This window comes from Crocodylus porosus, unplaced genomic scaffold, assembly GCF_001723895.1.
Source record: "Crocodylus porosus isolate Cpor-Errol unplaced genomic scaffold, CroPor_comp1, whole genome shotgun sequence".
Classification (NCBI taxonomy): Eukaryota; Metazoa; Chordata; order Crocodylia; family Crocodylidae; genus Crocodylus; species Crocodylus porosus.
Window position 1 is genome coordinate 101,289,482 of NW_017728943.1, and position 23,891 is coordinate 101,313,372.

The following is a 23,891-nucleotide window of genomic DNA, read 5'->3' on the forward strand; positions in this document are numbered from 1 at the left end:
CAGCTGTACAGACTTCAAACAGATTTATACAAGGTGGCAAAGACCAACATAGAAAGACATTTGAAAATTGTTTTCCATTCTATGCTGCCACAATTTAAGTTCACAGAATCATGGAATTACAAAAGACCCAAGATCATCTAGTCCAGGCTTGTCCAACATGTGGCCCGCCAAGGCATTTTCTGTGGCCCATGGTGCTGTGACAGGAAACGGAAGTAAACACGGTTTACTTTCATTCCCACCCCTTGTCTCTCCCCCAGCCCCTCAGCAGCTTGACGCTGCTGACACAGTGCGTGTGGGAAGAGGAGTGCAGACCCAGCCTGACTCCTTCTGTCCACAGCACCGCATGTGGAAGCCATCGCTTCCTGGCCCGAGCGACTCGCCACTCCCCGCCTGCAGGCGAGAGGCAGAGCGGCTTCGCCGCCGAGCCCTGGGTCACTGGCGGAGGCAGAGTGGAACAGGGAGGTGCCTCCCCCTGCTGGGCTGTTGGTATCGGCTGCACCGCGCAGGGCGGCCCTGGGCTCGGGCAGAGCCTGCGCCCGCTGCGCACCGAGGTACCGAGATACTTCAATTAAAGGTCTGTCTAATTAGTACTGAGCAGAGCGGGAACGTCACCCCCAATGCACTGAATACACTATTATTATTAGTGCTACAGCTCAAAACTGCATTTGTCTTTTTTGAGACTGCATGATATTGCTGACTCTGGTTGCATTGGTGATCCACCAATAACTCCAGAACCTTCTCAGAAGTGCTACTACTATCTAATTATCCACCATCCTATAATATGCGTGCTTGGTTTTGTTTTTTTTTGCCCATGTGTAGCATTTTACATTTGTCTTAATTGAATTTTATCTTGGAACCAAGTTGTGTTGACTTAAAATAAACATGCTGAATTTAGAAAGCAGGATTTTGCCTGGTACATATTCTTAGATCATTAAAGAAATGGGGAATACATGCTGCAGTCTATTTATATTGCCAAATCCTCATTAATTGTGAAAATACAATCCAACAACTAATCTCTTGAACAGAAGTGCACATGGAAAAATAGTAAACAATGTATGCAACTGCAGTTGCATCTTTAATACTGTATAATAATTTTTCCTCTTTATCTAATTGTTTGTATTTAAAATTTCTCTGCATCACTTCCTAGCTGAATGGTGAAGCCTTAACATTACAAAGAAGAGAGAGCGGCACTTACGAAGAGGAGACAAGAGTTCTGATCTTTTCTGTACATATTCCATTTCCAGACTGCTGTACCTCTCTTGATCAGCAGGTCGATCCACAGATTTAAGCTGAGAGACATAGCCATCAAAAAAGCAATCTAACAGTGCCACCAACTGTTCAGTCACAATGCTACGGAGGTTACTGTCCACCTGAGGATACACCACCTTTAGAATTATTCCATGTTGACGTACTATAGCTGTTCGTGTGCCAGCGGGACCACTAGAAGCTTGGAAGAAACAAAAAACAACACACTTTTAAAAACAGATCTCTTTTATCGAGAAACCAGAAACTTGTATAAAAAATAAAAGTTTAACTCAGAAATGTTTTATTAAATTTCAAGATCAAAATGCTGCTGCTGAAGAACTACATCTGTTCTTTTCTTAACTACTACTAGCATTACTAATTGTACTCCATGAAAACATCCAAAAATTAAAGTACTGATTATCACAACGTGTGGGATGGCTGTACAGCTGAACTGTTTAATATTAGGGATGGCTTATACGCATCTGGGAAAGACTATACATTGTGAAAAAGGGACTTGCGTGCCTCTCTCTATGGTGTTCTGCTTCCATATTAGTCTGAAACTCAGAGAAAACAATAGGAGAAATTCTTGTGACTGGTAAGAGCTAAGAGTGCCCTCGGCCAATGAGAAGTACTGCCCAGGGGAAAAATAAAAATAAAAAAGTCAGATTTTGCTCTGGGAATGCACAAGTACACATTTCTCCAGGTCTTGCAGAAAAGGGCTGACAGAAACATACCAAAACTTCACCTGGATGCTGTTTTTCACTCTTTTTCATTCAGTGTACGACATGACTGAACATGTGAATTCCTATAACAATGTTAAGATCCCAAACAAAACAAAGATGGAAGAGAGAAGTGAATGGAAAGGTATTCCTCTTTCCTAGGATCCCTGCACAGAAACAGAGGGGGCAGTGGGGAAAAGGAGGCAAAAGTATTCACTTGTTAAGAGACAGTAAAGGAGTGTCTCCCTAGGGCCCTTCTTTGGAGTTAGGGAAAATAATAAATGTAGGGGTGGCACACCAACTCCAGAGCCATCCATTAGGCCTGGAGAAACAGCACGAGAGTCAGGACTGGAGGAATTTCCAGACTACTCCAGGGGAGAATCAAAAGCTGTAGGACCCTTTGGTTTGCTCATTAGCTCAAGATCCTTTCATAACCGGAAAGAAAGGGAATGAAGAGTCTTTGTTCTTCCAAACACATCTACAAAGCAGGATTGCACTGGAAGTCTAGTACAGATGGGAAAGGGGGTTCAGAAGCTGCTGCTGGAAAAAGCAAGAATTTGGTCATGCAACAGGGATCTGGAGGTGGAAAGTTTATCTGAAGCCATGTTTGATGCCCGTGTCACACCAGCATGATATACATGCACACAGTGAGGGAGAAGGACAAACAGAGAAAATACAGAAGGAAAGCAAAATTATAACAAGCTACAGAAGTACTCTGGATACAAACATAAAAGCTCAATATGTCAGTGCCTGGCAAGAAAACTAATGAAATTAGTTATTTCTTTAAAGTGTTTCCATTCTTTCCCTTATACTTACTTTTTACCATTAATTATAAACCTTCCAATATAAAGAGGTTAAGAATTTAGAGGCTAAGAGTGATGGCATACATATACTGTAAAGGAAGGGGATCAAACATACAGTCTACAGACTGGGTCCAGCCCCTGGTGCTGTCCTGTTGACCCACATGTTGCGCTGGACCATCCCTGTGCTGCTTACTGGGACTGGGTCCTGAACTACGCCATCTATAGCGCTTGCTCAGGCTAGAGTTGCAGACTGTCCTGGGCAGGTGCTGCATAGACCAGGTATGTCGGTAGGGAGTACAAGGGACTGCTCTGGTCTTGGGGGTGGGGGGGGGCAGATGATTTTGATACTCCTGCTGTAAAGGAAAACTTGTTCTGACAAGTTTCTACAGTAGAGTTCCTTCAAACAGCAAAGTACACATTCTTATCATAAAAAGCAAGGGGGAGAGGGGGAAGAAGACTGTCAGTTTTACTCAGTGGCAGAGGTTCACATACTTATTTTAAGAGTAACATTTTGTGTCATTGCATATAGTTGCATGAAGACAACCAAATTTTACATGTAAGTTACACACAGAAAACCAAACCTTTTTCAACTACAAGCCTGACTTATTCATACCAAAACTAGTTCTTCCTCCCAACTTTTACAACTTGTTTTGTAGCCAGATTCTCAGTCTCCATTGTAAGAGGTTTAAAGAACTATCATCGGTAGTGCAGAAATCAAATCTTCCTCAACAAACTAAAGCAGCAACAAACTACTATTTATGCTAATATAACTTTGTAAGCATCGTTCAGTGTAATATTTGCAGTTAGAACTAAAACAAAGACTTTAGAGGATAACGGTCAAGTACTCTGAAACACATGAACATTACTATTTTTGTATTCTCACCTGTCCATGGAACATATTCAGGTTCTCCTTCTGGGAGTGCTCCCGTTTTATATACAGAGGCTTGAGAATGGCGATACTGGCTGGCAGCGTGTAGCATATCCTGCGTAATGTTAAAGGAACACACCTTAAAATCTTGTCAATTTTAGAAACTGCTTAAGTGACAAAGTAATTCTTCAAGAATTTCTCTGAGTTTTATTTTTTTCCCCATCCTCACTTCTGTGCACAACCTAATCTGGAGGCAGGAGCGAACACTCGGGCCTAGCAAGGTGCATAAATGTGCAAGTGCTGCAGGACTAAGCTTTCTATGCTCACTTGCTATCAATAATTTCTTTGCCATCCCACTACTTGCCCAATTCTTTTAAAGACGGACTCGGAAAAGTCATCACATGCTCCCAAAATTGGACCAGCCTTTTGTACCTAAGAATTTGCTTCTACATATCTGCTATATACCCATGCCAGTTAGAAAATGTTAAAAAAGATTTATCCAGCATAAAGTTTCCAAGAACAGAGAGGGAAAATGAGAATATCAAACAAACTGATATTAAAACTGTTTGATAATATCAAACAGAGGGTGATATTCCCTGACCAGAGGCCCACAGAACAGGGGGAAGGTAACAGGCTACATGAAATCAGCCCAGAACAAGAGACGGATCTTCTACAACACTTGGACATTTTCTGCTGGGCCTGATGACCTGCACCCAAGAGTCCTGGCCAAGCTGTTTGAAGAGTCGTGGAACTTGGGAGTGGAAGAGGGCCAATGTGGTGCCCATCTTTAAGAAAGGGAAGAGGGGTGACCCCGCAAACTACAGACTGGTCAGTCTGACTCCGGTCCTGGGTAAAAATATTTGAAAAGTTGGTTAAGGAGGCCATCAAATACAATCTGGTGACAGATGGCGTGCTAAAAAACAACCAGCATAGCTTTGTTGAGGGTAGATAATGCCTGAGAAAACTTGTGTCCTTCTACAACTAGGTAACTAGCCATCTGGACAAGGGATACAAGGTTGACATCATCTACTTAGACTTCACTAAAGCCTTTGATTTGGTTTCCCACTGGATTCTAACAAACTGGAGAGTACTGGGCTTGATAAGTGGCTTAGAAGCCGCTCCCAGAAAGTGGTGATTGACCTCATCCTGGAGAGCCATCTCCAGTAGTGTTTCCTAGGGATCAGTACTTGGGCCCATGCTATTCAATATATTCATTAACTTGCATGATGGGGCAGAAAGCACAATGATTAAGTTCGCAGATGGTACCAAGCTGTGGGGAAATGCGGGCACACCAGAGGATAGGGCAAATATCCAGGATGACTTTGACAGACTGGACTTATGGATGGAATGAAATCAGATGAGGTTTAACAAGAAGTGCAAGGTCCTTCACCTGAGTAGGAAGAACTCCCACTACAAATATGCAATGGGTGGTGGGCCAATGGCTGGCACAGCATCTGAACGAGACCTGGGGGTCACAGTCAACTGGAAGATGAATATGAGCCAGTGTGATGAGGCTGCCAAAAGGGCAAATAAAACTCTGGCATGCATCAGCTGCTGTGTGGCCAGCGGATCCAGAGAGGTACTCCTCCCTCTCTATTCAGCATTGGTGAGTACTCAGCTGGAGCACTGTGCCCAATTCTGGGCACCGCACTTCAGAAAGGATGTGGATAAGTTCAAGAGTGTACAAAGAAGGGCCACCTGTTTGGTTAAGGGCATGGAAGGTAGGCCCTATGAGGAGAGATTCTGGGAACTGTGCTTGTTCAGCCTAAGAGAAGGCTGAAGGGTGACTTGATAGCTACCTACAAGTACATCAGGAGTAATAGGACAGTAACTATTCAGGAGGGCACTGCAAGGATGATGACCAATGGGCATAAACTAATATAGGGTAAATTCAGGTTGGAAACAAAGAAACATTCTTCTCTATAAGGGTCACTAGAATCTGGAACACACTCCCAGCAGGGGTGGTGCAGTCACCCTCCTTGGAGGTGTTCAAGATGAGACTGAACAGGCACCCTGTCAAGTTCATCTGAGCCCAATAACTTCCTGCTTATGGCAAGGGACTGGACTTGATGATCTGACAGGTCCCTTCCAGTTCTATGTTTCTACGAATAACTCCATGCAAAGCAGTCAAGGCCTGATACTGATATTACAATAGCATGGGCTGGATCAAAAAATAAACAAAGCTGTTTTGGGTGTTTTCCCTGTTTTGCCACAAGGTCAAGTTCAAAAAACATATTATCCCTCAAGAGAAGAGAGATTATTAACTACTACATAAGGCATACAGAGCACAAAAGGCATCAGGTGATCGTTGCATTTTTCCCTGTAGTTTACAAACCTTGCTGTGTTTGGATTCTAAAAGAATGAAAAGGCACCTGATTCTTGCTCAAATCTGTGTATTGTTTCATATTAATTACTAGGCAAAAGAAGAAACTACTTAGCGCGTCTCTGAGAACTGATTACCAAATAAAGCCACAGCCAACCATATATCCAATGGAGTTCAAAGCCACTAACACATCTGGGTCTTGGAGGAAATGCAAAATATTCTTGTTATAAGTACATGAAACTGTCCAGTTATTTTAGTAGCAGCTGTACTCAATTAACAATTAAGAGCTATGACATTTCTTGGCTGAACCCAAGGCATGGAACTCAGCTTTCCAATATTTGGCACAGCTGAAGCGAAAAGCATTGCTAAAGCAGTCCAATTTATAGGACTTTGTTTGGCTTTCTTAACTACTACACCTTAACGTACAGCTTAAAGGTTCTTTCTTAGCACTGAGGTGAGTTAACCCTGAAAAAATTAACATTTAGACATTATGGGGTTCTCTCACTTCTACGTTCTTCATGAAACAATTCTGTATTCTTGTCAACTTTCCAGTTACTAATAGACTTAGTATCCTAGAAAATTAGGGTTGGAAGGGACCTCAGGAGGTCATCTAGTCCAACATCCTGCTCAAAGCAGGACCATCCTAAACTTATCATCCCAGCCAAGCCTTTGTCTAGCCAGGTCTTAAAAACTTCCAAGGATGGAGTTTTCACCACGTCTCTGGGGAACCTGTTCTAATGCTTTACTAATTCCCTAGTGAGAAAGTTCTTCTTAATATGCAGCCTAAATTTCCCTTGCTGCAACCCGAGACCATTGCTCCTTGTTCTGTCATTTGTCACCACTGAGAACAGTCTAACTCTATCCTCTTTCTGACCACCCTTCATGTAGTGGAAGGCTGTTATTAAATCCCCTCAGTCCTCTCTTCTCCAGACTAAATAAGCCCAGTTCCCTCAGCCTCTTAGAAGTCATATGCTCCAGCCCCCTCACCATTTTTGATGCCCTCTGCTGGACTCTCTCCAATTTGTCCACATCCTTTTTATAGTGGGGAGCCCAAAACCAGCCATGGTACTCCAGATGTGGCCTCATCAGTACCGAATAGAGACAAATAGTCACTTCCCTTGATCTGCTAGCAACGGTCCTACTCATGCAGCCCAGTATGCCAGTAGCCTTCTTCACAATGAGGGTATGCTATTAGCTTATTCAACTTATTGTCCCCCTAGGTCATTTTTTGCAGGAGTTGCTGCTTAGCCAGTCAGTCCCAAGCCTGCACCGGTGCATGGGATTGTTCCATCCTAAGTGCAGGACTTTGCATTTGTCCTTATTGAACTTCATGAGATTTCTTTTGGTCCAATCCTTCAATTTGTCTAGGTCTCTCTGAATTCTAGCCCTACCCTCTAGTGTGTCTACTACTCCCTGCAACTTGGTACTATACACAAACTTACTTAGGGTACACTCCATTCCATCTTTTAGATTGCTGATGAAGATACTGAACAAAACTGGCCCCAGAACTGACCCCTAGGGCACTCCACTTGATCCTGGCTGCTAACTAGACATCAAGCCATTGATTACTACCTTTTGAACCCAATGATCCAATCAGTTTTCTATCCACTGTATAGTCCATTCATCCTAAACCAGACTTCCTTTCCTTGCTTGCTTGCATGAATGTTGTGGGAGACCATATCAAAAGCCTTGCTTAAGTCAAGGTATATCAACATCCAACACTGTCCCTGCATTCACAGAGCCAGTCATCTAGCTTGGTCAGGCATAACTCACCCTTGGTGAATCCATGTTGACTGTTCCTAATCACCTCCTACTCCAAGTGTTTAGAAATGGATTCCTTGAGGACCTGCTCCATGATTTTTCTAGGAACTGAGATGAGGCTGACTGGACTGCAGTTCTCTGGACCCTCCTTCTTCCCTTTGTACTATATTTGTCCTTTTCCAGTTGTCCAGGACCTCTTCCAATTGCCGTAAGTTTTCAGAGATAATGGCCAGCGGCTCTGCAATCACAGCTGCCAACTCCCTCAGCACTCTTACTTGCATTGCACCCAGGCCCACAGACTTGTACATGTACTTCTTTTCTAAAGAGTCCCTAACCTGTTCTTACACCACTGTTGGCTGCTCACCTTCTCCCCAAACTGCAGCCAGGTGCAGTAGTCTGGGAGCTGACCTTGCCTGTGAAGACTGAGGTAAAAAAGGCATCAAGTACTTCAGCCTTTTCCACATCGCCTGTCACTAAGTTGTCTCCACCATTCAGTAAGGGACCCACATTTTCCCTTATCTTCCTGTTGCTGACCTCAGTTTGCTGAACTTGTCTGGTTTCCCACCTACTAAGCCCAATATTTTATTTAATACAGATATGATACCTTTATTATGCTGTTCACGTTGACAACTATCTGGGCCCACTCAACTGATTCAATTGGTGTAGCCTTCAAGATTTGTTCTTCCTGTTCTAGTAAGCATTCAAAGATTGTGTTTATCTGGGATACCTAAAAGAAAAAAAACACCTGCACTAAGCACAAATCTATCAATCAACAAATAGCAGCCACATGAAAATATTATTACAGTCTTAATTAATAGCCCACTAGCATAGAATATACAAAACATTTAAACTGGTTATTTTCATTATCCATAATTTCAGACAATTTTTTCAGAAGAAAAACACAATCTCACATGTGGACATACACTAATCTAACTCTACGTACTGTTGACTTCAGGACTGTTCAACTGCTGGGCTTCTTCAACCTTCTTCTAAAACTTCTGGTAGTGAACTCCATCAGAGAGGCAATACTGGATTATGCAGACCACTGTTATATTCAGGTACCTCCTCCCTCCTGATAATGTTATACTGACCTCCGTAGGTGCGTCAGTCACTAGCTCTTCATACTCTGTATATAATTTATCTTTAGTTTTTTCCTGTACACTAATATGATGAAAGATCAGTGCAAAATGACACTGAACTTTGCAACTGAAATGTACCACAACTGAGGCTGTAAACAGATGTTGTATTTTACCTAAAAGAAAGCCTTTTGTGCTGGGATCCTACAGAGGCTCCTACATATTGTCATGTTTCAAGTACCTATGCCGTATACAAGCATGTTAGATAAAATGTGTTAACAGCCATCCCCTCCTGCCCCCCACACCCTCCTCTGTCCTCTTCTAAGGTAAGTTACGGCTCATCTCGCTTAGGCTTCATATAGGCATTCAGTTTCTCCTGGGAGAGTCGCTGCTATCCCAGGAGAAACTACCAATCTAAGAATATTCAGGCTTTTTCTCTCAGAGTAAATATGACCACTCCAGGAGAAAAGTAACCTGGTAACAACCAGCCTTCAAGTCACTCCCAGGGCAGAGCTAATGTCTGTAATATGCTGTAGCTTTTCTCAGAAAAGATTTCAGTTCTCCAGCATCCCCCACCTCCCAAGGGAGGCAGCATGTTGCTTGCTCCACTGCTCCAGCAGAGAGCAGAATATACACCCCTTCTCATTTTCCCACATTGTGCTGCAGGGAAACACAAGCTGACCACTGGCAATCAGGGTCTGCCCATCAGGGCTGCCCTATGCACTACTGTCATCTGCTGCCAAGCAAACTAAGGGGCCTTACAGAGCAAGCTGAAACATTTGCCCTTGGCTGCACAGTGTCAGCATTGCAACCTTTCCACTCTTTAGGGACTTGGCATTCAAATCTCTGTACATATGGCTCTGGGTAAGCTTTTCTACCAGGAAAACAAACATGGGAGAATTCTCCTAGGCTATTTGAATATGTATATGCAGACTTAATTTCTGTTCATTCCAGGAACAATCCTGTCAGGCTGTGCATTCTCTTTGGCCACCTACTGGCAGAGGAACAAGGCAGCTTGGAAGGGCTACACACGTAATGGGTTTTGCAGCTGCTGTCTGCATGCGAGTCAAAAGCTGGGACAATAAAAACCACTTCAGATGAGACTTCTGTTTACAGTCAGAATGTCTGCCTTAAATTGAAACTAATAATCCAAAATGTTTACTTTACAACTGTAACTGATCACCTGGACTACAAATAAATGCCTTACATGAGGAGTCCCAGCCATCCTGGGTTTTGATTCAGATCAAAATACAAGTGGCAGAGGAACATATTTAGTCTGTTTTGATCACCAAGAAATCATTAATGTCCTTCAGCTCACCCATTAACATGATAATCCCAGCAAACAATTGTCTGGTAAGTAGGAAAATATGCTGGTCTTTTCTACCTTTCTGCAGCTGATCTGTTCAAGATTATAATTCTAATTTAACTATATGATGTCAGTCAAAAATTTACATTTTAGTTGCAAAATTAGGAAAAAAACATCATAAAAATCTTCCCTTAAGAGAGGAAACGTGGAAGGTTAAAATTTATTTCTGAAAGAGAAAAAATCTTTACAATCCAGGGATTTATGAGGAAAAAAAAAGGTCCCAGTTAATTAAGTGTACTTTGTCTTACCTCTCTGAAGAAAACATCAGCAGGAGTAAGGCTCTGTGGAATGTCACAATCTCTTTTATTTAGAGCAATCAATATGGCAGCATTCACAAGATCTGGCAGCCTGGAGTGATGGTTCTTGAGAACAATGGCTGCTGCTAACTTTTCTGCATGTTCACAGAGCAAGCGTCGAGTTGCTGCTGGCTTTCCTCTCACTGGAAAACTCCCCAGCTGCTCAAATAAGCCAACCTTGGAGGGAGGGAGGGAGAGAAAACATTTTATAGAATGTTCAAAAAAGTTAGACATAACAGCAATATTTGTGTCAATAGCATTCTAAGACTTTACCTGATGAAGGAAGTCAATGAAGAAGGAATGGGCTTTTGTTTTATCCTCCAGCTGATGAAGGAGAATAAGAGATGTGTTGCTGAAACCAGCTGCTTCTGAAAGGGTACAGGTTAAGAGCTCTTTTAAAGATCTTGTTCTGAATTTTAAATCTTAAGGTTTTGCAGCTTCTCTCTCTCTCCAATTATTACAAACAAGAACATCCCTTTGACAAATAGCTTATTAGGTATCATCCAAACCAATACATAGGACATAACTTTTTTGGACACTTCAGACTATTTTGATTGAGTCTTAAGAGTGAAAAAAAGAAGCTATTTTTAATACAAACAAAAAAACCCATGAAAAAATACAGAATTAAAATATCTGCCAGCCTCCTGATCACCGTCTTTTTAACCTGAAAAAACTCTTTACAACAGAATCTTCCCATTAATCTGTAAAGTACCTAACACAATGGAGCCCTTACTTTTATTGTGACCTTTGAACACTGCCATAACATAACTAATACTTTTAAAAGAAAGATAATATTTTCTGGCTTATGAGTTCCTTACGAAGTTTGGAACTTTTAAAATCTTTTCACTTTTTACCATAGTGAACTTGCAGTGAAGATGAGTATTTATTAGAAACGTGTTTAACACACTTCTTAAAACCTAATCTACCTCCATCATACTGTACAAATTACAAACATTATGAATATCCTGGCTTAGTAAAGCAGAAAGAAATTGGTCCTTCCCCTGAAGGAGAAATCTGGCCCCAGAGGTGGCTATGTAATGCTGTTTTAAGTCTTACACATTTGTACATCCTCACTTCTGTTGCATTGGCTTGAGACTCAGGGGCTTGATAACCTTTCTACACAAAGGAGTCAGGACCTCTATGGAATCAGTGAATGCAGTAGAGGTTCTCAGGAATATCTCTGTGTTTGACAAACCACTGGGGCTCTACCATACGCCTACATACTTCCTCATAACTGTCACAACTTCTGACTGCACTCGATAATAGACTACCAAGATGTGAATCTCCAGAACAGCTGTATTTGCAGTTTCCCTTTTTGGTGACATGGACAAGTTAGTATTTCTACTTTTAAAGTTTTTCTTATTATTTTAATATACTTTTAATCTATCAATCAGTCTTTGCACTAACAGAAAAGTATTGCAGAATACACTTCACGATAAAATGAATGAAGATTCAGAATACATTATAAATATTTGTATTAGGGATTTCATAGTGGCTAACAGGCTACCAGACAGAAAAGAGCCTAAAACTAGATAATTTATTCATATATGCTACCTATAAAACTTCCATTCATGTCCCTGTTCAGCACTGGGCTTAGAGGTCTAGGGAGGACTCTGAATTCCTTTGAAATGACTGGTAGTTTCTGAGAAAGTATGATTTGGTTCAGAAAGTTACCCAAATTCCTCTAGTAAGAACTGAGAAGGCAAGACCTTTGTATAAAGCTCCTTCTTCCAAAACAGCTAGGATAACAATACAAAGATAAACAGCAGCACTAAAAAGAGATGAAGAAACTAGTCAGGGTAGAGACTGCCAGGTAAAATACAAAGTACTCAATGGAAAATTTTTTTAATTCCCTTGAAATTCTACTTCAGAAAGTAGGGGTGAAAGTGAAGAGAGTAGAAGGCAGTGAATAAGTAGTGTGTGGGTGCTGGTGATTATGTAGGCAGGGACGAGGAAGGGGAATCAAGAGGATAACTAGTAGAGAAAGAGCTATCAAACAACTTTCAGCCAAATTACGTAGATGTAAGCAACACATAGGCCTGCACTCCATGAAGTAAAGATCACAGAATCACAGAAGTCGGGTCGGAAGGGACCTTGTAGATCTTCAAGTCCGACCCCCTGCCTGCGCAGGAGAAAACTGGGCTCAAATGATCCCAGCTAGGCAGGCATCAAGCCTCCTCTTAAAGACCCCCAAGGTAGGAGCCAGCACCACTTCCCTTGGAAGTTGGTTGCAGATCCTAGCCGCCCTGACTGTGAAGTAGTTCTTACAGATGTCAAGATGATCTGCTTTATCTTGGACTTCACTACACAAAACCCCACATAAATTTATCCTCACCTTCAGGTACAGATTCAGCCCATCTTGGGTCAGAAGCAGGGTAGTCATCTACCAAGTCCACACTGATTTGAGTCACTGCTCTATCCAGTTCAGCATCACGATCCCGGTCTGCATTGGGTGGGAAAAGCTCAACTACCATGCTTTGGGCATTGATTATGTCTTTTCTGAAAGAAACAACGAATGCAGGATGTGAACTAAATGAAATCATAAAGTAGAGAAAAAAAAGTTTAAAAAGTTTTTATAACCTTTTTTGTGAAATTCTGTTGGTATCCACCATTATACCTGCCCGTCTTTCATTTAATTATTTGAAACACTTCATACTACCCTCCCTGGCCAAGCAGGAAGCGGTAGACGGATACAGTCACTTCTACTTAAAAACCTTCAGGTTTAGCAGTGTGCGCTGAAGGCTTCTCTAGCAGACAAACTAGAAGTAGCATTCAGCACATAAATTCTCATGTTAATGGGGGAAAGTATGAGCTGAATGTTCCTTTTAGTTTGAAACCTACTATTCAATATAGAGTCCTGACTAGATTACACGCAGATGACTTGCATAATTGCTTTTTATCCTGTTGTTAGTTTTGTAAGAGCAGCAGAGATAGGCAGTTGTTCTAGGACTCTGTACAGTCCTTTGATCAATTCTCTGGTCAGCTGGGGAAACATCAAGCAGCACAAGAACATATATGCTATCTAGGATAAAAATCTGTTTGAAATGCTGCAATGAAAAGCAATCTATTAACCATAAATGGCACAATTTTAATTTACTACTTTAAAAATGTAAACAAATCAAACTTTCTGATCCAGAAAGATTAATATGATTCACATATAGAGTTTCTAATGTTAGTTTCCAAAGTTAGTTTATTGAAGCTTGCAAAATTAAAATGTAATTTTCCCTAAGCCCTTTTTCTATATAATTCTAAGAGACTTACTCTAAGAGACTATTTTTTACACATATGCATACTTGTTTAAACTCATTTAAACACAACCTTAAATCTACAGCTCTAAGTACATTTGCACTGATTACCAAGCAAATCTACTTTGCTATCTTCATGTTTGGTTCACACCACTTTTTCTTTTATCTCCGACGGTTTTTGTCTTAAATTTAGATGACACACTTATCAAGGCAGGCATTGTTTCAAGAAGTGCTATGTATACTTATGGCACTCTTAGAAGAAGAGACAGACCTAGCACATTTAAATCAATTCCATTTTTAATGACAGAATCCCTTAATGAAAAACAAACTTGTTCTCTACTTATAGCTTGACCACGGGTGACCAACCTGCAGTACAGGTGCCACAAATGGCAGAGGCAGCCTGTGTGTGTGGCACACAAAAGATCATGGTGGAAGCAGGCAGCCTAGTGACAGGTAGGGCATGGAGCAAAAAGCAGAACCATAGATTAAGCAGGGAGCACGGGGATGAATCAGGCAAGGGAGGAGGATCAGAGTGGCACTTTGGAAGGGCAGAAGGCTTAATTTGTGGCATGCCTCCTAGAAAAGGTAGATCTAGACTGAGTTAGAGGGTGACCTCTTACATGTGTTTTGTACCTGCAGTATTGCAGAAAAGCAGCTTTCAGTAACTTAGTCTTATCCTCTTGTGCTATGATTTCTGTTCTTGCAGTTGTATCAAATGCAGGACTCTGAAACATAAAAGTAAAAATTTCCACTGAGGGACAAACAGACAAAAGAAGAAACTCATTGTGAAATTACAATAAATCTCTCTAAAGTAATAATTTAGGAATTAAGATTCCAATAGAAATGCCAACCACTAAATGGCTATGTCTTTTAAAGTAAACATAAAAAAACCACAAACAATACATTACCATAAAAGAAACAATGCTTTGACTTCAATGCAGTTTGGAAATTAACAGTTTACTTAGTTTGCCCTGAAACCTATTCTAAGCTTCATTTTTGTGTAAAATTTGTCAACATGAGATAGGGTAGAGTTTAGCACTGGGAGGCAAGAGTGTCAACAGAATTTCGAAGCAACAAAGACTTCACTCTTATGGCATGCTCTACCCACAAAAAGACAGGAGACAAAAATAATTGGTTCTGTTCACAGAAGTATAAATTGATCTAACCAAAGACGGACACAACTCACCCTCTAAGTGCTAGCAGCAAATAATCAGACAGAATGAAGTAAACATAATAAGAACCAATCCTTTCAGCATTAGCCTTCAAAGGAATTGATTCAACTCTTGTGCAATCTCTGTTTTCTCTCTAAATGTGTTTCGGACAAAAATTCTAAACTTACTGTATGAATTTTTGTTTTGATACTGATAGTATATAAGATCTTAGAAATATACACTGTGTACGTCAAATATAGATACTAAAAATGGCCTCTCTCTCGACAGGAGTTTGTTATGATAAAAGTGTATAATAAAGTACACCACTATTATATGGCATTTTTCATCCATGAATCTCAAAGACTTCACAAATAAGGTCAAAATCATTATTCCCATTTTCCAGATGAGTGGGCCAAACACAAAAGCAGTATGCTGACATCAAAAAATGCAGTCCCATGAAGACAGTGGAAGTTAACAAGCCAGGACCATGCAGATATCAAAGCCAGCTTGACTCTGGAACTTGGTGCACAACAGCCACATTTGTGTGGCACATTCTAGTCTCAAAAATCTTGATTGCCAACACAGCTAGTGAGACCAGGCACAATGCCACACTGATGTGGCTATCATCAACCAGTACATGCGGAACTAGCTCAAATATTACTATATTAGCATCTGACAATCTTTTTGGCTTGCAAGCCAAAATGACCCAGCTCAGGTCAGAAGTGGATGGGTTGGCAGGTGCTAGGATCAGGCGTCTGCTGCTTCTCCCTGTGGTGGCTGGGAGAAAGCTCCTGCAGCTGAAGGTCCCACATCTATAGGTTGGATTTGGCCCATGAGTCATTAATCACTGACTCCTGCTACATACGGAGAGCTGTCTTGTTCCATACAGGCATATTCAAAAGGGCAACATCACTTAGCAGGACAGCGCAAGAGCTAGGAAGAGAACCCACATCCTAGAAAGAGCATGCTGTTAAAATGAGTGGAGCCAGATGACGATTAAAAAAATTATATATATAAAAAATAAATTGTATTTACACACAGAGTATAACCTCACAAGTATGGATATAAAAAATCCGGAATATTGAAAATCTGGCACTTTTTAAAAGTGTACTTCATCAGGGAGTAGTAGTGGCCAGTTCCAGAGCAGCAGAAGAGGAAGCTTGCACGCAGGGGCTGCCGCTGCCATCCACCACTCCAGGACCAGCCACCTGGCTCTAGCCTCCTGCCCCTGCAGTTTCAAATATCTTGAATTTTCACATTTCTGGTAAGTGCGCAGTCCTGAGCATGCCAGATTTGAGATTATACTCTGTGTGTGTGTGTGTGTGTGTGTGTGTGTGTGTGTGTGTGTGTGTGTACACACACTTAAGATATTATATAATTAATATACTATATAATATACATACAATATATTAATTGCACACATACACACATTAATGACAAATTTTCTATTTTGCCTTAAGAGACTTTGAATTTTCAGACTAAATACCTCATTGTTTGGCCCTGCTACAGAAGATGACAGGGAATCCTCAAGGTCTTCAGGAAGCATGGAAGCATTTTCCCTAGAAAAGATAGTCACAAGCCCACTTTTTCTAGTGAAAAAGATGGGGAGTCCAGTACAGGAGCCTGCTCCTAAAATGCTATCTCCTAAGGGGAGATAAAACAAAACATTTAATAATCATATGATGTTGCATTTATTATCCTGGTCTTATTAGATAGGTATTATACGACTATTACAATATACGCTCTAATTTCCATGTTTAGGCTTTCTCCTGTCAAATTAGTTGCAATCCCACTTTTAGTCAAATCCCTTATTTTTTATGGACCAAACAAGAAGAGATGCCTGCATATACATGATTGCTGACAAAAATTACTCCTTTTAATATACCTGCAAGTTAAGCTTTATCCCTACAATGTCTGCTAGTTAGTTCTACAGATGGGGAAACTGCAAAATAATAAAAGTAAGTAGGTGATGGTCATAAAAAAAAAAAAAGAAAAGATCAGTGGCAAAAACTGAGATTAGAACTCAGGATTTCTGGACCCCTTAACCTTTTTTCATTTTTTTTGATCATGCTGGTCTCAATCTTTAATTTTGAGGAAACTGGATCAAATGAAGAAACTAAATACCAAAACACACAGTTGAATCTAAACACAGATGTGGAAACAAACAGCAAAGTTCTGTCAATAACATTTATTTATTGAGTACATACAATACTGGCTTCCAGTTAAAATATTACCTGGTGCACTGAATAGGATTTTTTCATGTGGAAAAGAAATTCTTCCAGTTCCAGTTGAGCAAGCAAAGACTTCATCTTCAGTATACATGTAGGCAGCATGGCTTAAGTAGTCTGGGACCACCAAACAGCACATCAGTTCTTCAGACTGAAAATCCCCCAGATGAATAATGCCATAAGAAATCAAATTACATTTTCTATGTAGATAGCTTAAAAATTCCTTTTTCCTTACTCTGAACATGCGTATCATTTGTGTATCAGTGGGGGCAAAAATTTTATTTACAATTTGCCCTGAATATTCAATATCTGTTTTAGGCATCTATTGAAACTTAATATTTTCACAAGAAAAGGTAGAAGACAACCAATCAACCAATTATTCCAATAGCTTTGTACTGTCCTCCCATTTTACAATCCTATCTAAAAATTGGCCTGCAGAAAAAGTGCCAGCCATATAAGGCCAGTTAAGTTAAAAACTCCAAGACCAGATGGGACAATTCAGATGGTTCAGAGAAGGTAAGTGTCTCAGGTGGCCAGAAGGGAGACAGAAACAGAGTGCAGGTCTCCATAAGTATGCACTCCCTTCCCATCTACTCAAAGTGGATTTTAGGGCTATGCAAAGTTTTGGTAGCCAATTCAATTTGGAGGAGATATGGCCCGATTCAAGGACTGAATCTCCGAAGCAAATCGGGAAACCAAAGTAAAAGGTCTGAATCAATTCATAGCATCCAAATCGATTTCGAAAAGCTTCAGAAAAGATTCAGCCGATTTGGAGATTTGGCCATAGACTAAACAGGCAACTGACAGCTGCCTTCAACTGGTAAGTCTGTTGGGGGAGCAGGGAGGAAAGGGGTCTGGCAAAGGGAGAGACTGAGGCTGGGAAAAGCTGCCCTGTGCTATGCAAGAGGGGCTCTGTCACAAGCCCCCAGAGCCCCTGATCCCTGCTGCCAGAGCTGGTGAGCATGGTTTTTTTTTTTCGGTTTTTTTAAAGTGCCAGGACTAGGCTGGGGCCAGGTGGGGCAGCCATGGGGGCTTCTCCCATGGCTCCCCCCACTCCTGAGGAGAGGCAGGTATAGCTGGAAAAGCCACCCACTGTGCCTGCGTTTCCCTGGCTGATCCAAATCACGGAATCGGCACCAAATCTTCCGTAGCCGATTCAACCGAATTGATTCAGAACAGTGAATTGAATTCAGCACCGTCAATTCAGGATAGTGAATCGAGTCACTGTACTCCGAAGCAGCCAAATCTGAATCAAATACTTTCCTAGTCGCACAGACCTAGTGGATTTCACTACAGGGTTCCTTAGCAAAATCTTAATGCAGACAGATGGATAGCACATAAGGAACAAACTAGTTGAATTCAATATCCCAACACACATTTTTTAGACTTCCTCCTTTACAAAGCTTAGGGTTTTTTTACTTGTACTTCAAATGTAAACACTTTGGGTTGAACTTTACGTGTAGGAGTTCTTACTGATCACAATTTAGTATCATCAATATTCATTTGATGACACTAAAGCTCATACAAAATATTGTTTGTTTAACATTATTTCCAAGACCATTTTAACCATAGGAATCCAATTCTCTTTATGGAAAATTAGATTTTCCCATTTACCCCAACGAATGCTCTGAAACAATGTATTTTCTCTGCTACTTAAGAAGCTCAATTTCATACCTGAAACGGTGGATTATATTGGGTGACCTCCACAACAACATCATCAGACATCTGGTAACCTTTGTCTTCTACTGTTATCAGAGTGTAGTAGATGAGGCATGGACTATCTCCAAGATGCCATGCTGCAGCCAAAATCACCAGACCCTCACTATTTATTGACAAAACAATACTTAGAAGAAGTTGGTAAACTATTTACCTTACAAACCCTCCCAACCTCAATATTCAAAAGCCATAAACATAAGGAAAACAATACATAAATAATATTTTCCAGGTATCCAATATCACTAGGAAGGTATCTGTTTTTATTTAATAGGAACTTCAACTATTCACTTTTTTAAGTAACAAACAATGTGTGGTGTTAATAGTTTTAATAGTGTTCTTACTGCCGTAACAACTTTTTCCAAAATGTAAATCCATATAAAAACAAAATTCCATATTTGGACTGTTCTTAACAACTGTGTGAATAACAGATGGGTCCATCAACTGCTAGATGCAAATACACTCACCGATTTTGCTGCAAATCCAGATACTGAATATTGACTCCTCCCTTAATGTCCTCATAGTTACTTTCAGAACCCTAAAAAAATTAATTTGTAATTACACAATTATATCAACTATCATTCTTTATTATTCAAGTTTACTGCCTCTTACCCAAATTGCATCTGTGATGTGCTCTTTAAGAATCCTGCTGATATCCCAGCTGAGAACATGACGCTCTACAGAATCATCAATCTCCCATTTGTTCAGATTAGAATTGGTCAGAGTATAAAAACTCGATCTCTCTTTGTCCCAAAAAACACTAGAAAGCTTCATTAAAAAAAACAAGCAAACAAAAACAAAAAAAGTTATAGCTTTACTGTTATGATACCACATGCCTTTCTGTACCCTATTCCAAACAAGACTCTACTTGATCCATGAGAAAAGGTCTAGATACCAAAATAATTCCAAATGAAAGTCTAATTATTTGGATTAATATAAAACAAATTGACATATTTTTGTTATGGCTATCTCCCGTCCAGTTTTTGTGGAACTTGCAGAAAACCTAAGATGACCAGAATTCTTGGTGTCCTGTTATCCAGGAGGAAATCTTTGGATTACCACTAGTTTCTCCACTAATATAAAGGCTGTCACTAGAAGTCAAGATTCTGAATTTTCATTCTGCAGGATATGCTGACATTTTAAAATTTTCCTTCGGCACAAATCTAAACAGCAGATTGAAATTTACTGAACGCAAGTGGGGTCTGTTGGTTTGAGATGTTCAGTTTCCTGCTACTTCAAGCTGATAAGAAATGGGGAAAGGATTTACTGAAGAAAGTAATTAGAATACAGAATTATAATTTTATGTATAAGGGCATAATTACAAACACTTATTTTCTGAACTTACCACAGCATCGTTGCTTGGAGATAAAATACCGAACAGAGAAGAAACCCTTCGGCCAATTCCAGAAAACATGCCTTGTCCCTGAGGCAGGACATGCTGGTGGATCTTCCCAGAACTATCTGGAATTAATCGAACTAACTGGCCCCTTGAAGAAGATAAAATAAAACTTCCTCCCTAACAAAAAAAAAATGTCTGTATTAGTCATATGAAAGCCACACTGCCATACTTCTGCAACAATTCAAGTACCGTGAAATAAAGATTTTCTGTACCAGGTCAAAATCAAAGTACAGGACTGGGAAGCTAACAATACCTCCACCCAGTTTACCTGCAGGCTGGCAGAATCACGCCATAAGAGCTTTTATCAGAAAATTAGTTAAGATGCAGGTGATTCTGAAAGACTAGGAAAAACTTTGCTTAGTTAAAAATATCAGTCCCTCAAGAGGCCATGCATATTCCATGTATATTATACAGCAAGGGTTTTCAACCTTTTTTAAGGAGTGTACTCCTTCTGGTGGGTACCCCTCCTGGACTGTACCCCCTGGATGAGTGTGGGGGGGTACCCCAGCAGGCCGGTCAATGGGTGGGGGTGTGGGTGGTACTTGGGTGGTGGCAGCAGGCAACAGCAAGCAGTGGCAGTGGCGCACTGCAGCAGCAGAAGCAGAAGCGGGGGTACTTGGGAAGCACACTGGTATGCAGTGGCATGCGGCAGCATGCTTCCCAAGTACCCCCTCTTCTCGGTGCTGCTGCTGTGTACCCCCTGGGGCCTTCCCAAGTACCTCCATGGGTACATGTACCCCCAGTTGACAGCCCCTGTTATAAAGCTTTACATAAACAGTGACGTAGTCTATCAAGTTTGGCATTTTTGTTAAACAGCTATACATATTTCTTCCAAGGCTTAACCTATCATTTTGTTAACGTATTATGTAGTACTTAACCTCTAATGAATGTTTTATTCAACATTATGTGTACACTGAATGCTCAGCTTTATAAGATAACCTCTCTACAAAAGAAATTTCAATTTCTTTGTGTGTTTGAGCATTCTCATATCTTGCCAAACAATTCAATGTTTTTTCACTGACATACCCTGTTCTATAAAAAATACCTGCACAAAGAAAAATCCAACAGACTATGTCAAGAGGAACTTGTAATATACTGGAAAAGAATCCAGCATTAGTGAATTCAGAGCTGCAAAAGGATGCCAGATTAGTAATAAAAGACAATGTGGTGCTATTATTAAGCCAAAGAGCAAAGTAGATTGTGGTAGTAAAAAAAAGTGACGATACAAAGGCTTAGCTCTGGTATAAAGCAGTCAACTTCAGCAGTGCTATAGCAGAAACTAAATGATACTATGCTATTAGAAATGCCATTAATTTTTTGACTATATCCTGTCTAACAAATTAATACACAAGACAATCTGACCTTCTGTCCCATTTTTAAAATCTTGTGAAGAAAGCACTGCTCATAATTCATGATAATTTGATCACCTTCAGTAAAACTTTTGATAATAATACATAGTTTCTTCTGTACCTATTTAATATCAAGTTTCTGGGCCTTTAACAGATGCCCCATATTACTGTTAGGCATTTCGAAGTTACTGCTCAAAAATGTTTCAAGCGTGAATCAAATTTGTACTGTACCTTTACTGCTGTTAGGAAACTGCACAAAGAGCCTCCAAAGTCTGTAGATGTCTCTGTATAGGAACCTGCATGCACAAGGCTGGGCCAGTAACGTATGGATCCTTCACTGGTAGCAACCATTACTGACAGAGACTTGAAATTACATTACAAAATAAATAAATAAAATCAGAGTATATGGGTTAACTATAATCAGGATGTAGCTTTAAAACATTGTTTTTAATAAAAACTGTTGGGATCGCCAGAAGAGGTTAAGTAATTAATAGAAAAAAATTGGTAAATACACACACACCCATTCAGGATAAAGGGAGGACTATGTAAAAGCAGCAAGTTCTTATCCAGATATAATAATGTGTAGACTGAGTCATATTTGTCTATCTTACCAATAAAAATAAAAGTAATTTTTGCTACTTTTTACTTCTGATAATCAGTAGGGCCTACATAGCTACAGGAATCCAGATCATGTTTACTGATGCAGGAGACAGCAAAACATACAGAAACTTTAATATTAATGACTACAGAAAACCCCAAACAGTGAGAGTTCGCAAGCTTGAAACGTTGATCTATATTACGATACAGTATGAAACGTTTCCAAAAGAATGAATAATTTATTTTTTCATTTAAAGTTATTAGAAAATAGCCCTGAATTGGTTAATTTAAGTTATTCACCTGCAGAGAAGGTGCTTCACCTGAGGTACTGAGACAAGATATAGCTGTCAAACAAGAACTGCATTGGTAGTCGCTGGGCGGTAATTGAAGTTCCTTGCACACAGATAACTGTAGGGAAAAAAGCACTATTATAGACAGAATCACTACATCACACTAGTGGAGACAAAACTGGAAACAGTCCCTTCTTGATTATCAAGACAAGTTCCCTGCTGCAGCAGGCAACCAGCTCATACAATCCCTTTCATAAAAAGGAATTGAGTTCCATCATAAAATCAGTTTATACCAAATTTATTTCTTAACCAGAAGGCAGTTCCAGATCCTCATTACTTTGATCCTTAGAAATCCCTATTAATTTACCATAAGTTTATTCATGGCTGGTTTGTCAATTTGTTCATATACTAACACAGTTCTAGCTTTAGGAGCCCTTTTCCTCCTTAGTGCTTACAAATCTGTATTGGTATGCTAATTTTAGGTCTGACACTAGATACTGTGGAAAAAAGAAAAGAAAATAGTCACATTACTCAAATTACATTAAACCAGGGTTTTAGAGAGGATTCCCAATGATAGTCACATTTATGTAAAACGCAACTGGTTTGTGCTCACCTTAATGATATATTCAGGAAAATGTCACTAATTAATTTTATCAAACTTAGGCCTTCATTTACAAGTCTCAACCATAGGTTACAACACTTGACTCAAAATAATCATTTTTCAGATGCTGCTTCCAAACAATTGGCAATTTTTTTTTTCAAAAGGAGGTTTTACTACTGCAGGTTTAACAACTGAAGTGAGCCATCTCCCTGATAATCACATTGTTAAAGAACATAAGTCCATCCTACTTTTACCACTGATTAAATGGAAAAACCAAAGAACAAAACTATGCCCACCATCCATGCCTATAGATTACTAGTATGTGCCCAGCCCATCATCTGTTCTTGATCCTTTCAGACTGAAAGCTCTCTAGAGCACAGATGCTCAACCAGGGTGCTGTGGAGTGCTGCACAGGTGTCAGTTTGCCAGTTTCGTTGTATGCCAAGGTGTGTACACACCTACGTATGGTTCACAAGACAAACCCTGAAACTTCCAATAGGAATCCGTATAATCGAAAACATCATGGTGCTGGTTTCCGAGTTCTTTCCAACAGAACACTGTTCTATTATTTTTCCATAGGCAAATAGTGAATAAAAGCTAAGAGCTAGCATTTTCAGAGGGGAGCTTTGGAGCCTAAAGAGGCTGAGAACCATTGCTCTAGACCAGTGGTCTCTAAACTTTTTTGATCACACCTCCCTATCAGTAAAACATTTTTGAGCAAGAACCCCCAATATATATATATATATATATATATATATAAAAACATAAATAGAAGTTCTAATATTTTCTCCCCATACCCCAATGGATCATCTTGTGCACCCCACTTTGGAGACCACTGTTCTACACCACCATCGTCCATAT

The 23,891-nt window shown here is 40.1% G+C and overlaps 1 protein-coding gene across 1 annotated transcript in view; it reads right to left on the reverse strand.

Moving 5' to 3' along the window:
* NUP133 (nucleoporin 133) overlaps window positions 1-23,891 on the reverse strand; it is a 54,274-nt gene that overhangs the window by 19,050 nt on the left and 11,333 nt on the right. Inside the window, exons 4-18 of the mRNA XM_019549874.1 lie at window positions 22,440-22,547; window positions 21,774-21,905; window positions 20,140-20,310; window positions 19,407-19,562; window positions 19,262-19,332; window positions 18,756-18,903; window positions 17,088-17,232; window positions 16,340-16,497; window positions 14,336-14,427; window positions 12,793-12,956; window positions 10,731-10,825; window positions 10,410-10,634; window positions 8,324-8,446; window positions 3,651-3,750; window positions 1,196-1,447 (exon numbers count right to left, since the gene is read on the reverse strand). Coding sequence (XP_019405419.1) covers window positions 1,196-1,447; window positions 3,651-3,750; window positions 8,324-8,446; window positions 10,410-10,634; window positions 10,731-10,825; window positions 12,793-12,956; window positions 14,336-14,427; window positions 16,340-16,497; window positions 17,088-17,232; window positions 18,756-18,903; window positions 19,262-19,332; window positions 19,407-19,562; window positions 20,140-20,310; window positions 21,774-21,905; window positions 22,440-22,547 — 2,140 coding nt within the window. The remainder of the gene's footprint in view (window positions 1-1,195; window positions 1,448-3,650; window positions 3,751-8,323; window positions 8,447-10,409; window positions 10,635-10,730; window positions 10,826-12,792; window positions 12,957-14,335; window positions 14,428-16,339; window positions 16,498-17,087; window positions 17,233-18,755; window positions 18,904-19,261; window positions 19,333-19,406; window positions 19,563-20,139; window positions 20,311-21,773; window positions 21,906-22,439; window positions 22,548-23,891) is intronic.